Source organism: Myxine glutinosa, chromosome 5 (genome assembly GCF_964187855.1).
Source record: "Myxine glutinosa chromosome 5, kmMyxGlut1.1, whole genome shotgun sequence".
NCBI lineage: Eukaryota > Metazoa > Chordata > Myxini > Myxiniformes > Myxinidae > Myxine > Myxine glutinosa.
The window spans coordinates 82,115,059-82,132,456 of NC_136265.1; the positions used below are offsets into that span (position 1 = coordinate 82,115,059).

Below are 17,398 nucleotides of genomic sequence, written 5' to 3' on the forward strand. Positions count from 1 at the left end.
TTGTGGAGACGAATTTGGTATAGGGGAAATATGGGGAAGACGTGACAGTAGTGACGAATTTGTAAATGGGTAGATTTTTGTACATATGGGGTTAGGGCAAGGGTAGGGTAGGTGACAGGGGGGTGACGTACGGTAGGGACGAGCTTTCTCACTTCGCCCTCCGTACGCATTTCGCCTTGCATTGCCTTATTGACGTGTACCCTTCTGACCTTACCCCTCGCTCAATTGTCTTTCTTTTGTCTCCCACATGACCTGTGCGCCGTTGGGCGCCGAGGGGAGCGTGCGTGGGTCGGCCATTGTGCGCCCGAAATTCCCATAACCAGCTGTCTGCATCGATGCACCACATTATGGACCACATGTCTGTGGCCGAGCACCACTTATGGACCCCATGGGTTGGGGCATGGCCCCTCTGCTGGAACCGGCCATGAGGGCCCGAAATCTTGCTGGCGGACCTTGGCCACAGGGCACCGATGCCCCACAGGTGAACCACACTAGTCGGCCCTGTGGGCCATAAATAAAATCAAATAAAAAAGGGACACATGGGGCACACTTTATTGCAAATAGGCCGCCAGTAAGAAAAGCAAAGAAAATGACAACAACTGGAAGAGATAATAATAACCAGCAGAGGGAGCCGAAGAGCAAGAGACACCTGCAGGGTTAGGGGTTGTTGAATTTATTTTATTGTTAAACATTGTTGAACAGTGATGACTGCACCGATTGGTGCTTGAGGGTGCTTTGGTGCGTTTTTGGGTGCGTTCATGGTGCGTCGATGCAGAGCAGACTGTCTCCCCCCCAGAAAGAACAATTACAGGTCCTGGGTTAGTTTTGTAAATAAAAATAGCGTCAATTGTAAATAATGCTTCCCACCGTCAGTGTGTAGTTTGAAGACCATTCCGCAATTCGGTTAACTGTGGGCGTAAGTCTGTTAGGCAGGGTGCAATGGAGCAGCGGGACACATTTATTATGTTTTAAAACTGTCGCACTCAGGGTCAGGTTAAAGGTAGAGGGAACTACACCTACGTGCCACACTAAGGTAAAAGTTATAGGCCCGGGACGTGCCTAAGGGGAGGAGGGTGCAGTGTTGTGGATATGAGAATGTTTTTTTTAATTTTATTGTTGTGGTAAAAGGTTGTTGTAAAAGGTTGTTGTAAAAGGTTGTTGTAAAAGGTTGTTGTAAAAGGTTGTTGTAAAATATCACCCCTCCTCCCTCCATTGTGGTTGTATAAAAGGTCAAAGGGCGTTCCCGTAGTTAGTCCATAAAACATACATGCAGGACACGATATATCTTTTTTTTGACAGTTATATCCTTATTATGTGTATTAGCGTAAGGCTGTGTCTTCCATTAATTGAAATACTCCATTGCACCAGTGAAAGAGAATAGATTCCCTTTCCTTCCCATCCCCAAAACCTCCATTTCCATATTACATCCCCTCTCGTCACTGCTGAGCCCTCGATTCCCAATCACCTCCCCTCCAATAACCGCCATTGACCATGTGCTTTGAGTCGGAGAAGAAAGGCGTGTCTCCACCTCGTCAGAGGGGAGGAGGGGCGTGCCCGCCCGTCGTCATCCATGGCGGAGCCCGAGGGTCGCGCGACCAACCAGGGCCGAGGTGAGCACCCCGATGGGCGTGTCCAAAACGCCGGGGGCGTAATCGCTGGAGGCGCTATAAAAGGCACAAAACGGAAGTGGTCACGAGGAGTTGGTCAGGGATGCACAAGGAGTTGGTCGCAAGGAGTTGGTCTGAGTTGGTCTGAGTCGGTTGCGTTGGTAAGGAGTCGGTGGACAGTTGGTTGCGGTGCGGAGTCGGTGGTGAGGAGCACCAGAAACAAGAAAGAGTTGAGGGTTTGGACCAGACAAGTCCTGGGAACGCAGCGGACGGAGGCCGCAGCAGCAGGAGCACCCAACAGCCAAAGGGGGCCTGAACGGCGGTTTGGAGCAGGGCCGAAGAGGAACGGCGGCTGCTAAACGCGCCGGTGGTGCTGCGGGACCCCCTTGGACCTCCCTCTCCCTCCAACCATCCACCTCCTGCCTTTCCACCCTTCTTGTATACGTGAGTTTGTTTTGTTTGTTCTGTCCCTGGGTATTTAATTAAGTCTGTAGGTAAGCTAAAATTTGCACTGTGTCACCTGCGTCTTATGTGTTGTAAATAAACTTGATTGTTCCTTTTTGCTTGTGTAAATAGTCAATAAATTCAGTCGTATTTCCAAACCTTTCTTGGCCTTCGTTTTCCTCTTTACATTGCGTCGTTTTTGTCTTTTCCCTCATTGAGCAGCTGTGGTGCGATACGGCCAAAGTCCTGGGTGAATCGGGTGAGCCAGGGATCCTGTTAGGTCGCGGCAATACCAAACCGCTCGGTAACTAACATCTTAATCCGCGATCTGTAACAATATGATGAGCGAGCATACGCATAGCCACACACAGAACACTTGTACGGCTGCTCACCTGTGTGAATTCTTTCATGCAATTTCAATGATGAGGAAGTTATAAAATCCTTATTGCACACAGAACACTTGTGAGGCCTTTCTCCCGTGTGTATTTTTTTATGTTTATGTAAACTTGATGAAGAAGTAAACGCTTTGTCACACACAGGACACTTGTATGGCTTCTCGCCCGTGTGAATTCTTTCATGGTTTTTCATTGATGCGTATATTCGAAAATCCTTGCTACACACAGAACACTTGTAAGGCTTCTCACCTTTGTGAATTCCTTCATGTCTTTTCATTGATAAGGAAGTTATAAAATCCTTATTGCAAACAGAGCACCTGTGCGGTCTTCTTCCACTGTGTATTTTTTCATGTTCATATAAATTTGAGCATTGACCAAAAACCTTGCCACAAATAAAACACTTGTGCGGCTTCTCACCTCTGTGAATTCTTTCATGTATTTTCAATGATGAAGATGTTGGAAAATCCTTACTGCAAACAGAGCACTCGTGGAATTTATCACGTTTGTCATTTTCTCCACTTTCTGGGTTCAGGATAAGGGAGGAAGTTCTCCCAGAACTCAAAATCTCCACCTCCTTTTCCGGTGAAACATCATTATTCAGGGGATTTTCACCTGTGTGAATTCTTTGATGAAGATTTAAAGATGACAAAAGAGTAAATGATTCGTCGCACACAGAACACTTGTATGATCTCCCACTTCCTTTGATATTGTTGAATGTCTCTGGACAACCTTTGCTCCTGCGGTTGTGAGACGCGATGCCAAATTTGTCAGTTTCATCACAAATGGTCCGAGTCATGTGTGGATTGAAAACTTCTGGGTTAAACAACTTGGAACAGTTGGAACAAGAAACCAGTTTCATTTGTTTCTCTGCAAACACAAATCACAAAAAGGAGGCAAAAAACAAATCACAAAATAAAAATTAAAACCATCTTTGAAAAGTATGGGATAATTGACAAATATTTCACACAAATTACACTTGAGGAAACACAAACTACATTATCAAACATTATTCTGGAAAATTTATTCAATCAAAAGTGTGGCTCCATCTAACAAAGGGTTAACACTCGAAACGTCAGCTCCTTGCTTTTCACGGCAGTTACCAACCTTCAATGAACATTCTGTTGAATTCAGAATGATTCGTTCTACCCGTCTGTGGACAAGGAATGATCGTCTCTCTCGGTAGAGGTCCAGCTTCTCCAATTTCCAGAAAAGAGGGATGAAACAACTAAAACAACAACTCTCGAGGGAGAATAAGAATTCACAGTGCTCTGAAAAAGGTTTTTTTTAACAGCGAGAAGAAGTAAGGGAAGACAAGCCTGATGTAGAATTTATTGTCTCGTTGCACTTACCTTTGGAAGCTTACATGGAAAATTAACCCTTTCATGGAGACACCATCGGGAATGGTGATACCAGCAAAGTTGTCAAAAATAAACTTCTTTCAAAATAGCACAAGCTTAATCCAAAAAGTACACATGAGAGTTGGTTGGTTTATCCTTTCAGAGAAGTACTGTAAGTGTTTTGGACAACCTGGAGTAAAACTAATGCTTCAGGTGTGGGAGTATTTTTTGATCTTCTGCAGGTTATCTGTGAGAGATGTAATCACCGTTTTTCATGCAATGGGCTGAAGTATTTTCTGAGGTACCTGAAATTTTTGTGCTGAGGCTGAGGTACGTGAAATGATAAGAAAGGTTTCCAGAGAAAATCAAAACAGCAATCAGGAATGGAATCTAGAATGCGGTCATAGCACAAACCAGTAAAAACCATGTGATGTGTTCATTATGACGTTTGGCTTACCATCAAGCAGCTGAACAGCTTTGCTGGACTCCATGGGAAGAGATTCACGTGGTTCCTCCTTTCCATGTTCATTGCACAAAGCATCTTGGGAAGTCTCAAAATAACTTTGGAAAGTTTCCATCGTCCCCACAAGCACTTCATCTGCAAAACATTTGACAATTTATGGCTTACCCAGGAAGGCATGTGTTGGAACCATCACTGAAGAAAATTATTTTTGTTATTGGTGTTGTTCTCCACACCTTTGACAAGCGAGGGGTAATCGTCAATGAACTCGAACTTCCACAATAAAATCTGAAAATAAAAACACCCCATTCAAACTCGACTTTAAACAGTACTTCCAAATTCACGAAAATTGCCAATGCAGTTCTGGACAGCAAGTGTTTACTTTTGGAGAAATGGACAGAATTCAGGAAATCGGTGACTGGAAACGGAAAAGTAAATCTGGCACAGAAATAAAAATCAGAATGAGGTAACTCACAGAAAAAGGCAAAAATAAAGTAGGCACTAAATTGTCTGATTTATTGATTGTAAACACCATATCAAATAGAAAAAGTCCCATGTGGAATAGAAAGAATCCCATGTGGCAAAGAGACAAGTCCCACGTGGCAAAGAGGCAAGTCCCATGTGGCAAAAAGGCAAGTCCCACGCGGCAAAGAGAAAAGTCCCACGTGGCAAAGAGAAAATTCCCACGTGGCAAAGAGAAAAGTCCCACGTGGCAAAGAGAAAATTCCCACGTGGCAAAGAGAAAATTCCCACGTGGCAAAGCGAAAATTCCCACGTGGCAAAGAGACAAGTCCCACGTGGCAAAGAGACAAGTCCCACGTGGCAAAGGGACAATTCTTACGTGGCAAATGGACAATTCTTACGTGGCAAAGAGAAAAGTCCCACGTGGCAAAGAGAAAATTCCCACGTGGCAAAGAGAAAAGTCCTACGTGGCAAAGAGACAAGTCCCACGTGGCAAATAGACAAGTCCCACGTGGCAAAGAGACAAGTCCCACGTGGCAAAGAGACAAGTCCCACGTGGCAAAGAGAAAAGTCCCACGTGGCAAAGAGACAAGTCCCACGTGGCAAAAAGACAAGTCCCACGTGGCAAAGGGACAATTCTTACGTGGCAAAGGGACAATTCTTACGTGGCAAAGGGACAATTCTTACGTGGCAAAGGGACAATTCTTACGTGGCAAAGGGACAATTCTTTCGTGGCAAAGCAGCAATTCTTACGTGGCAAAGGGACAATTCTTTCGTGGCATATAAGCAATTTCCAGGTGGCAAAGAGACAAGTCCCACATGGCAAAGAGTCAAGCCTCAAGTGGCAAAGAGAAGACGGTGTCCATGACAAGAACTTCACATCCATGAAATGAAATGGGATATTTTTCTGATTTTATTTTTTCCAAACCTCAGGAATTTTTCAAGATATCAGATTGAAACTTGCACATCATATTTGTACACATGTGTAGTATTTGTGGATGAGATCTTGTCAAAATTAGTCAAAGGTCAGGGTAATTGCCATTCAAAACATGTAAAACACCTATTAGGCATAAATTTGAAAATTTAACAACCAATTTTGTGATGATATTCTAACATGTAAATACTAACAAACATATAACATTCTATCATGTAACATGCCAAATTTCCCAAACTACCAAATTGCTGTTTCCATGGCAACTAATGCTTATTTGGATTTTGCAAGTATTGTGCTCTGGAAAATATCTTTTTACTTGGCAAAATAAAATAATTTTTTGACAAGTATGTTGATCACTCCGGTTTGTGTGTGTGTTTGTGTGTGCGTGTACAAAGGAACGATCTTGTACGAAGGAACCTGATCAGGACATCGACACGATCTTGTACGGGTGAACCCCTCAGGAGATCGACACGATCTTGTACGAGGGAACCCGATCAGGACATCGACACGATCTTGTACGAAGGAACCCGCTCAGGAGATCGACACGATCTTGTACGAGGGAACCCGATCAGGACATCGACACGATCTTGTACGAGGGAACCCGATCAGGACATCGACACGATCTTGTACGAGTGAACCCTCCCCGTACATGGTGTGATTCCCCATGTAAATGGATATAAACAGCAAACATCACGTACCGTGTCCGGACTTGTTCTCCTCAGGTCGAGCGATCCTGAACCTGCAGTCCGAGTGAGAATCTTCAGGACCGACCAAGTTCCTTCCATCGGAGAAACTCGATGATCCCGGAGGGTTCAACCTGTTATCCTCACCGGAGAGATCTCCATTCATGGCGAACAGTACAGTGAAGTAAAGAGTACAGTGTGCTACAATCCCCACTCAACCGATACCAGAAAATAATTTATCCATCGATTCCAATCCGCTGATTCGTCAGAAATATTCGGGTGTTGTTTAATTCCAATCCGCAGATTCGCCACAGATGGAGGATTTCGTTACAAACATTCGGGTTTTGGTTTGAAAAACGAACAAAAATTCCTGATCGAACCCCAACCGAGGAACCACAGCTCGTATTTGAATCTTCAACTATAAAATTGGACAATAAGAGATTTCCGAATGTTCTCCATCAAAATGTTTTCTGCAGTGATTCGTTCATTTTTATCTCACCTGGCACGGAGTACAGGGGTGCTTCTGGGATGACGCGTCATCCGTCAGTCAGTTGCGCCATCATAACGTGCATCAGTCACACAGCCTTAGTCACTCCGTCAGTCATTCATCAGTCAGCGAGTCACTCCATCAATCAATCCGCGCCAGTCAGTCACTCAGTCAGTTGCCCCGTGTTACGGATTCGTCACTTCCGTTGTTGTGGTTCTCATCCACTGTAAACATTTTTGGTAACATGTACTATTATTGTTTTCAATAGGTTTATTGTTTATGAACTGTTTTCGATTATTCTTTATTGTTTATGAACTATTGTTGTTTATGAACTGTTTTCAAAAGGTGAAAAAGTTCGTGTTTTAAAAGAAACCAGAAACCGGATCGGGAACCGGATAAAGAAGAAGAGGAAGGAGGCGGAGCAAGTGAGTTCGAGAAGAAGCTGAGCTGCTTTGAGGTCTTGAGCAAAAGCAGGCGAAGGGGGTCATGAGTGAACTTTGGGTTTCCTGGGAAAGGGATTCCTGCGACAGAGTTGTTATCTGTTATCTGTTACGCGTTGGACGTCCATACCCGAAGGTGTGATTTCCCAGTTGCCTCTTTGAGGGTACTTTTGCCCATTTTTGGCAGTGTGACTGTCAACCGAACGGGATTCTGGTCTTGATACGACATCGTTCTGACGAGCACTAGAGTGTGGTCAACTTTGGCTTGAAGCCGGGACAGAGACATTGGGGATGTGCTTTTCGCTCACTTGGAGCACAATGAGTTACATTGTACGACACTGATGGTACCATCATAGGAATGATATATTTGTTGTACAATTGATTACTATTGTTTTTGGGCTGTTGTTCTTGTGTGACCTGAATACAATGCTTACTGGTTGGTAACAATTGGTGTGGTTTCACCATTGATCTTTGACACACAGAATAACACATATTTCTGCCGTGACTCCTCTCGGGGCTCGGAGGTACATCGTGACCGGGGTTTGGGGAGGAGCACGTAACACCCCGTTAATCCCACCGTCCATCAGTCAATGCGTGTCAGTCAGTCACAGTCAGTATGTGTCAGTCAGACAGTCACCACACATCAGTCCATCTGCATCAATCACTCAGTCAGTTGCCCTGTCAATCCCACCGTCCATCAGTCAGTCACAGTCAGTATGTGTCAGTCAAAAAGTCACCACGCATCAGTCTGTCTGCGTCAATCACTCAGTCAGTTCGTTTACATGTACAACTTCTCCAAAACTGCTGACGAGATTGTGACCAAACTTGGCCAAACTGATATTTTCTATCTTGGAACTTCCATTTGTTCACGACATTTTTTTTTTTTTTTGGATACAAGATCGAGGCTCATGAAAGAGCTAACATTAATCACACAAAAAAAAATCAAACAAACAGCGAAAATTTATAATAAGGGGAGCCATAGACAAGAAGGGGAGAGAGGGGGAAGGACACAAACACAACATTTCAGCACAGGGACATCGGGAGATCTGTGGTAGGGTGGGGTTTTGGGGGGAGGAGGCATGGGAATGGGGGGAGGAGGTGGGAGGAGGAGGCGTGGGAAGGGGGGAGGAGGAGGCGTGGGAAGGGGGGAGGAGGAGGCGTGGGAAGAGGAGGTGGGAGGAGGTGTGGGAAGGGGGAGGGTGGGAGGAGGCGTGGGAAGGGGGGGGGGGGTTGGGAGATGTATAAAACACGTGGACACTGCGAGGACTTCCAGGAGAGAAGTTGGTATTTCAAAAAAGTGGATCCAGGGTGAATTGACGGGGGTAGAAAATATCAAGGTTTTGGATGGGGGAAGATAAGAGATGGTGGTGAACAGTTGTTTCAAAGACCTGGAGGGACGAGTGGGATTGAAGAGTGTGAGGGAGTTTGTTCCAGAGGTGTGAGAAAAGAGGAATGAAAGAGTGAAGGTGAGCAGAGAGTCCTGATTTTGGCAGTTTAACCATAAGAGGGTTGCTGGCAGATCTTGTGGGACCTGCAGGAATATTTAGGGGACAGAGCCCAGAAAGAGCTGGGGGAGCAAGGCCGGAGAGCAGTCGGTAGAAGACAGAAAGACCACCAACCTGCCTGCGGTGAGTGAGTGAATGGCCCTCGGAGTTAGCTTCATGGCGGAAGATTCCAATGATTCTGAAAGCTTTGGTTTCAACAGCGTGAAGAAGTATTCCATTGAGCTGCGGATGAAAGCCTTGTATGTGGTGACGAGCTCAGGTGTGCCAAGAAAGGACTTCGCACGACGGAGGATGCCCAGTCGGCGACTGCCTTTTGAGGCCAGCTTGAAAATGTGGTTTTCCCAGGAAAGATCATGGCAGATAGTGAGACCCAAAAGCTTGAGTGACAGAACTTCTTGGAGAGGAGTGTTGAGAAAGTAGATGGGAGGGTTGTCCAGTCGGTCTTTTCGGAGAGACATAGTAACAGTGTGTGATTTGTCAGGATTGAAAGACATGTTCCACTTGTTTGACCAGTCTGTGATTTTGTCCAGGTCTGCAGAGAGTGAGGAGGCTGCAGACTGCCGGTCTGAGGTTTGAGATATGGAGCTTGATGAAGACCAGAAAAAGCACAGGGCCCAGAACACTGCCTTGGGGAACTCCATCCTGAACAGGAAAGGGAGATGAGAGAAACCCATTGAGGGCCACACGTTGCCTACGACAAGAGAGGAAGTCTGCAATCCATGCGTGGAGATTTCCATGGATACCATAGGAGTAGAGTTTGGTGAGCAGAGCAGGGTGCCAGACCGTATCGAAGGCACGTGATATGTCAAGGGAGACAGCTCTGATTTCCTGTTTGGCATTGACGACCTCCATCCATTGTTGAGAGAGCAGCAGCAGCATGTCCAGAGTAGAATGACCTGGTCTGAATCCAAATTGATGATCAGAGATCAAGCCATTGGAGAAGAGGAAGGATTTGATATTCAAAGCAATGATGGAGTCCATGACTTTGCTGATAATTGGGAGCAGGCTGATCGGTCTGTAGTTGCAAGGGTCTGTTGTTGCACCTTTTTTCTGCAAAGCGGTAATGTTTGCTGATTTCCAAGATGCTGGCTGGGGGGGGGGGGGGGGGAGATTTTAAGGGGGCGGGTTGGGGGAGGAGTTTTAAATGGGAGGGGTAGGGGAGGAGTTAGAAGAGGACGGGTAAGGGGGAGTTTTGAAGGGGAGGGGGGAGGGGGGAGTTTTGAAGAGGAGGGTCAAAGTGGGAGATTTGGAGCGGAGGCGTGAGTAGGGAGTTTAGGAGTGGAGGGCCGGGGAGGGGAAATTGAAAGGGAGAAGGGTGGAGGGAGTTTAGGAGGGGAGGTGCAAGGAGGGAGTTTAGGAGGGAAGGTGTGAGGAGGAGTGTTTTGGAGGGGAGGTGTGGGGGGAGTTTAGGAGGAGAGGTGTGAGGGGGGAGTTTAGGAGGGGAGGTGTGAGGTGGGAGTATAGAAAGTGGATGATAAATGAAAAACGAACATTTGTAACAAATTGGGTTTATTGTGATTTTTAAGTCAGAGATCCGTTTCAGAACGATAGAGGAGGGGTGGAATGAAGGTGAGTTTGGAGCATGTAGGGAGGAAGAATTGTAAGAGATTGAATATTTTTTTGAAGTGGAATGAATTTAAGAGGAAATTGAAAAAAGCCTTTAAAATAGGCAGAAAAACAGCGTGTTGTGATATAACACTGAATAAAACATTGCAGGAGAAAGTTTAAACATATTTAAATAATATTTAAACAAAACCATGAAAAACAATGTTATATTCACAAAAAAGTTTTCTTTAACAAAAGACATGAACAAAAAAAAAATCGGGGTATGGGTGATTTTAAGGGGGTCAAAGTGGGTCCAGCACCAGTAGCACATGCTTACCTTGATGTCCGTATAACAAACGAATCACAATACCACAGCAGATGAACAGGTGAGGGGTATTTACTGCAGCATCGACGCTGCAGGTGTTACGGATTCGTCACTTCCGTTGTTGTGGTTTTCATCCACTGTAAACATTTTTGTTTCCATGTACTATTATTGTTATCATTTAAATGAAATAGATATACCTGTTTTCAAAAGGTGAAAAAAGTTAATGTTTGAAATAAACCGGAACCGGACGATGAAGAGGCAGAAGAGGAAAAGAAGGCGGAGCGAGTGAGGTCGGCCAATAAGCCGAGCTGTTTTGAGGTCTTGAGCATACATTGGCGAATGGGCACCTTCGAGTGAACTTTGGGTTTCCCGGGAAAGGGATTCCTGCGACAGAGTTGTTATCGCTGAGACAGATAAACCTGCGTGTCAGGTTTTGCGGTTGATTCCGAAAAGAATCGTTGCTTGAGGGCAGTTATGTCTCGAGAACTGGTCGGTTGGCCATTTTACCTCGCGCAGGATTTTCGGATCGCTCCTGGCCTTTAATCTCGCTCCAACCATTTTCACAGTATCCAGAAGTTAAGCTGGTGTGTGTGTGTAACGTGAAGTTTGAATGGACTTTGCGGTTCGCCGTAAAGGGAGCCGTTGAACGTCCATATCCAAAGGGGTGATTTCCCAGTCGCCTTGAGGGCACCTTTACGCATCTTTGACAGCAACTGTCACTGTCAACCGAACAGGATTCTGGTCTCGATTCGACATCCTTCTGTCGATCACTGGAGTTGATTAGCTTTGGCATGAAGACGGGGACAGATACATTGGCGATGTTCTTTGCGCTCACTTGGAGCACAGTGAGTTTTATTGTACGAAACTGATGGTACAATCATAGGAAGGATATATTTGTTGTTTAATTGATTACTATTGTTTTTTTGTCCTCTTATTCCTGTGTGATCTTAATACAATATTTGTTGTTTGTAACAATTGGTGTGGTTTCACCATTGATCTAAGACATACAGAATAACACATCTTTCTGCCATCACTCCTCTCGGGGCACGGAGGTACACCGTGACCGGGGTTTGGGGAGGAGCATGTAATAGAAATTGGGGGCTCGTCCGGGATGAAATTGGGGGCTCGTACTGTGGAGAAATTGAGGGCTCATCTTTGCTGATTAAATTCCCTAACACTCGTCCAGGATAGAATTCCCTAACATTCCCAAAATTCCCAAATTTGGAATTTTCGAACATTCCCAAATTTTTCCAAAAATTTGAAAATTTTTGTGTGAAGGTTAACAGGTGCTAACTGATAGTCACCATGGTGTTTGACGCAGAAAAGTTTGCGGCGTCCCCTAATGAGGCACAGTTCCAGGCGTTAAAAAGATCGGACCTCACGATATTGGCCAAATATTTTAACTTGGAGGTCCGAGTTAATATGAAGAAAGAAGAGTTGCAGACATTGGTGGTAGAGTCTCTAGTGGGACAAGGAACATGGAAAGAGGTAGCCTTGGATTGGTTACCCGAGGAAAAAGAAAATGTGGAGCTCTGGAAAATGGAGATGCAACTGCAGAGCCAGGAAAGGTTAAAAGCAGAGGAAAGGAAAGCTGAAAAAGAACTCGAGGAGAGAAGAGCAGAGGAAAGAGCAGAGGAAAGGAGAGCTGAAAAGGAACTAGAGGAAAGAAGAGCAGAGGAAAGAGCAGAGGAAAGGAAAGCAGAAAAGGAAAGAGCAGAACAGGAACGAGAACTTGAGGAAAGAAGGGCAGAGGAAAGAGCAGAGGAAAGGAGAGCCGAAAGGGAGTTAAAGGAACCAGAACATGGAGTGTCAGAAGGAACTTAAACTCAAGGAGCTGGAAGTACTGGGGGAACGGAGAGAAGTAGAATCCATGCCGGCTGGTTCGACTCATCAGAACACTTGGGATGTTGGTAGGCATGTGAGGCTGGTTCCACCCTTCAATGAAAAGGAGGTAGCCAAGTTTTTTTTACACTTTGAAAAAGTGGCTCAAATGCTAAAATGGCCTGTGGGGTCCTGGACTATGTTGGTGCAAAGTGTTTTGGTGGGTAAAGCTCAAGATATCTATTCGGCTTTGCCGATTGACCAATGTGCCGATTATGAGATAGTGAAGAAAGCCATTCTCAAAGCCTATGAATTGGTCCCTGAAGCTTACCGGCAAAAATTCAGGAATGCCAGGAAGAGGGAGAGTAAGACCCATGTGGAGTTTGCCAGAATGAAGGAAACCATGTTTGATAGGTGGTGTGACTCGAAGGAGGTTGGGAAAGACTTCAACCTGTTAAGACAATTGATCTTGGTGGAGGAATTCAGTGTGTCCACGCGGACATTAAAGTACATCTGGATGAAAAGAAAGTACCAGAGTTGTATGAGGCAGCAACCGTGGCAGATGATTATGCCTTGACACACAGGATGGGGTTCCACAAACCTAACTTCCCGCCTAGAGTTAGCCAGGGGAGTTATGGTAAATCAGGTTCGGAGACTAAATTTTCATGGAGGCGGCCTGGAGATGACTATGGGGACAAATCTGATACTGCGACTTTTAGGGATCAGAAGACTACAGTTCCAAGACAGACTTATCTTCCGGGGGGCCCGAGGCAGACCACGAGTTTTTCCTCCGGGCCTACTTGCACTTTTTGCAAGAAACCTGGGCATTTGATGTCCCAATGTTACGCCCTGAAAAGGAAAAATCAGGAGCGGAGTCAGACTAGTACAACTCCGAATGCATTGGCCAATGCGAGAAATCGTCCTTGGAGGACAGTGCCTTGTGAAGGTTCCAAAGTTACGGCATCACTGAACGACCTTGTTCAAGAAGGGTACAAACCTTTCATTTCCGAGGGGTTTGTGTCACTGGATTTAACGAACCAGAGACCTGTTAGGGTATTGAGGGACACAGGAGCACATCAATCTTTGATGCTTGAAGGCATTTTGCCATTGTCAGAGAAGACGGCAACTGGTGTTCGTGTTCTTTTACAGGGGGTTGGTGGCTATGTTAAAGCTCCTCTTCATGTCATCCATTTAGAGTCTGATTTGGTGTCAGGACCGGTCACTGTAGGTTTACAAGCCACTCTTCCTGTGGAGGGAATCTCTTTTATTATCGGGAATGATTTGGCCGGTGGTCGAGTTTCTGGTAATCCAATGTTGGTTGAAAAGCCCAGTATGGAAAATAACACCGCACAGTTAGAGCAGGAGATTCCGGGTATCTTTCCATCCTGTGCAGTGACTCGTGCTATGGGTAGGAAGCGCTCTGAAGAGAAGAAGGAAGGCGATGTGGATTTGGGTTCCTTAGAGGTATTGGATGAAAATTCTGAAAGAGGTAATAGGAAAGGGAGTGACATCAAGGAACTTAAGGACAAGGTGGCATCTGGAACCAAAGAGGAAAGGGAGTGTCCGTCGGAGACATCTGGTAACGAGGTTGAGCAAACGGTGCTGGTCCGAAAGAGACTTGTTGAAGAACAACACGGATATTCGGAGATCCGGAGTTTGATTGACAAAGCAGTTACAGAGGAAGAGGCTATGAAGATACCTGTTGGTTACTTCATGAAAGGGGAAATACTCATGAGAAAATGGAGACCACCAGAGGTGCCAGCAAATGATGAGTGGAAAGTTCATTCCCAAATTGTGGTGCCACCGCCGTACCGGAAGGAGATATTGAGTTTGGCGCATGAGACACCTTTGGCCGGGTACCTTGGAGTGAACAAGACCTGTGACAGAATATTGGTACATTTTTTCTGGCCAGGATTGCGATGTGATGTGGCGGAGTTCTGTAAATCTTGACATTCTTGCCAGCTGGTGGGAAAACCTAATCAGAAATTCCCATCCGCACCTTTGAAACCAATTCAAGCTTTTGAAGAGCCATTCAGCCGTGTCATTATTGACTGTGTCGGCCCTTTACCGAAAACTAAGGCTGGACATCAGTATTTGCTGACCATCATGTGCGCTTCTACAAGGTTCCCAGAGGCAGTACCTCTTAGGAAAATTACCGCGGCAGTTATTGCGAAGGCCTTGATTAAATTTTTCACTTTGGTTGGCCTACCTAAGGTCATCCAGTCTGATCAGGGTTCCAATTTCATGTCAACACTTTTTCAGCAAGTGGTACACCTGTTGGGAGTGGAGCAAGTAAGATCAAGCACTTACCATCCCGAGGGCCAAGTGGCCTTGGAAAGGTTTCACCAGACATTGAAGAATATGATCAGAACGTATTGTTTTGAATGTGACAAGGATTGGGATGAAGGAATACCCTTATTGTTGTTTGCTACGAGGGAATCTGTTCAGGAGTCATTGGGATTCAGTCCTTTTGAACTTGTGTTTGGACACGCAGTTTGAGGACCGTTGAAATTTGTGAAAGAACAGTGGCTACAGGAGGAGTCACAGTCAACAGTGGTAGAGTATGTGTCAACGGTTAGGCACAGATTGGCAAAGGCTTGTGAAGTTGCGAGAAGAAACTTGAAAGTGACACAGGATAAAATGAAAGTGAGACATGACAATAAATCTCAGATAAGGAATTTCAGTCCTGAGGAACGAGTGTTAGTGTTGCTTCCTGTTCCAGGTCAGCCACTACAGGCTAGATATTTTGGTCCCTCGGCAATCGAAAGGAGGGTTAATGAAACAGATTACATGGTGACAACTCCCGACCGACGGAAGAAGCGGCGGCTGTGTCATGTCAACCGACTCAAGAAATATTATGAGAGGAAGCCTGTGGAAGAAATGGTTCCTGTCTCACCTGTAGCCGGGGTGCAAGAGAATACAGAGGTTTACGCCGGTGTTAAGTTTGATAACTTTGATGTCCAGGCTTGTCCCAGATTGACGAACACAGAAGTGTTGAGTCATTTAGATGAGAAATTAGGTCATTTGACGAGGGAACAACAACGACAACTATCCAGCCTAATTTTTCAATTTGCACATTTGTTCGCAGATGCACCTGGTCGTACTGACCTGGTATATCATGATATTGAGGTGGGGGAAGCCACTCCTGTGAAGCAACACCCCTATCGGATGAACCCTGTGAAGATGGAGTATCTTCGGAAGGAGGTTCAGTATATGTTGGAGAATGACATCATCGAACCAAGCAGCAGTGAATGGAGCTCACCATGTGTGTTGGTTCCAAAACCCGATGTTACAGACGCGGTTTTGATGTTACGATGGGCCGAGCGGATGGTCCAACCGCGACCGTTACAGGATCCCCAATTGGCCCGATTCCACCCGACGTTGACCAGATCGCACCACAGATATTCAATCGGGAAACCTCTAAAGCGACCGAAAGAGAATGAAAAGAGAAGAAGACAGAGTACGGAGGAAGAACAGATTTATTATACACACACAAGCAAAAAGAAAGAGCGACCAAAATTATTTACAAGCAATGGATGGAAAAAGCAGTCACACAGTGCATCGTTAGCTTATTCTATTCAATTTACTTAACCCCAAGACAATGAGTAGGACAGACGACGTTCACACTTACACGGGGGATATTGCAGGCAGGTAGGGCTTGAGGTGGATTGCTGGAGAGGGAGGCAGGGTCGGAGGCAGCAGCTCTCAATTCCTCGCGTTTTTGGCGGGAAAACCCTCCGTCGCGTATCCGCTGCCGATGCTGTAGACGTCACGCGCTGGCTCGGGCACACCTGCTTCCTCTCCTTCTGGTGGAGCCGTCTCCCTCCTTTCAGCGCGTCTCTCCAAAGCTGGTTTCCTTTCCGAGTACCTCTCCTCTTTGGCTTGGAGCGTTTCGCATCTCACCGCTCACAGCTCAGCTCACAGCTCCTCTCGTATGTCGCCTCTTCGCTCATCTGCTGAAGCAGTCCCTTTCAGTCACTTTTATCACTCCGGGGCGGAATCAAGCCGCCGGCTGCGAGGGCACGCCTACCGGGTCGCTAACCGCGGTGCTGGTTGGCCAAGTGGGGTTGGCTCACTCCTCCCCTCTATGACGAGGTGGAGACACGCCTTTCTTCTCCGAGATTAGCACATGGGCAATGGCGGCTTGCGGGATTGAACACCACTCGCACCGCTTTTGAAAGGAACTTTGGAGAGCGGAGATGATTGGGGAAATTGAAAGGGCCTACGCTTATTTCGTTTGATACAATGCAGAGTCAATCTAGTGGGAAACACATATTTAGCCTACATAGAATAAGGAAATACACTATTTAAAAAGATATATCGTGGCCTGCGTGTAAGTTTCATGGAATTAACTAGGAGGATGGCTGCGACCATTATTTACATTACGAGGGTGTTACACATAGCAAAACCATACTTTTCACATTCGTTACACTTCCTCCAAAATTGTTACACTTCTCAAAAACCGTTACACTTCTCAAATTCGTTACACTTCTCAAAACCATTACACTGCACCCTCCTTTCTTCAGTCCCGTCCTCGGGCCTACAAAACTTTAACTTAGTGTGACAAGTAGGTGTAATTCCCTCTACAATTAACCTGACCCCGAGTGTGACAATCTTAAAACACCAATAAGTATGTCCCCCTATTGCATTGCACCCTGTCTAACAGACTCAAGCCCACAGCTAACCGAATTACGGAATTATTCTCAAACTATACATTTACGGTGGGGAGCATTATTTACAGTAACGTTATTTCTTATTTACAACGCAACCCAGGACCTGTATTTTTTTTTTTCTTTTTAGGGAACAAGAAAAAGAAATTCCTGTTGGGAGGGAGGAGACAGCACGCATTGCATCGATGCACCAGTACCAATACCACCAAAGCACCCAAAAGCACCAAAAGCACCACAAAGCACCACAAAGCACCACAAAGCACCACTCGGTGCACAGTCACCA

At 45.7% G+C, this 17,398-nt stretch overlaps 1 protein-coding gene across 1 annotated transcript in view; it reads right to left on the reverse strand.

Annotated features, from left to right (window-relative positions):
• The window catches only part of LOC144892139 (uncharacterized), a 65,492-nt gene extending 59,004 nt beyond the window's left edge, over positions 1-6,488 (reverse strand). The window contains exons 1-3 of the mRNA XM_078777364.1: positions 6,338-6,488; positions 4,241-4,381; positions 2,444-3,313 (exon numbers count right to left, since the gene is read on the reverse strand). Of these exons, the coding sequence (XP_078633490.1) occupies positions 2,444-3,313; positions 4,241-4,381; positions 6,338-6,488 (1,162 nt within the window). The remainder of the gene's footprint in view (positions 1-2,443; positions 3,314-4,240; positions 4,382-6,337) is intronic.
• Positions 6,489-17,398: the final 10,910 nt, after the last annotated feature.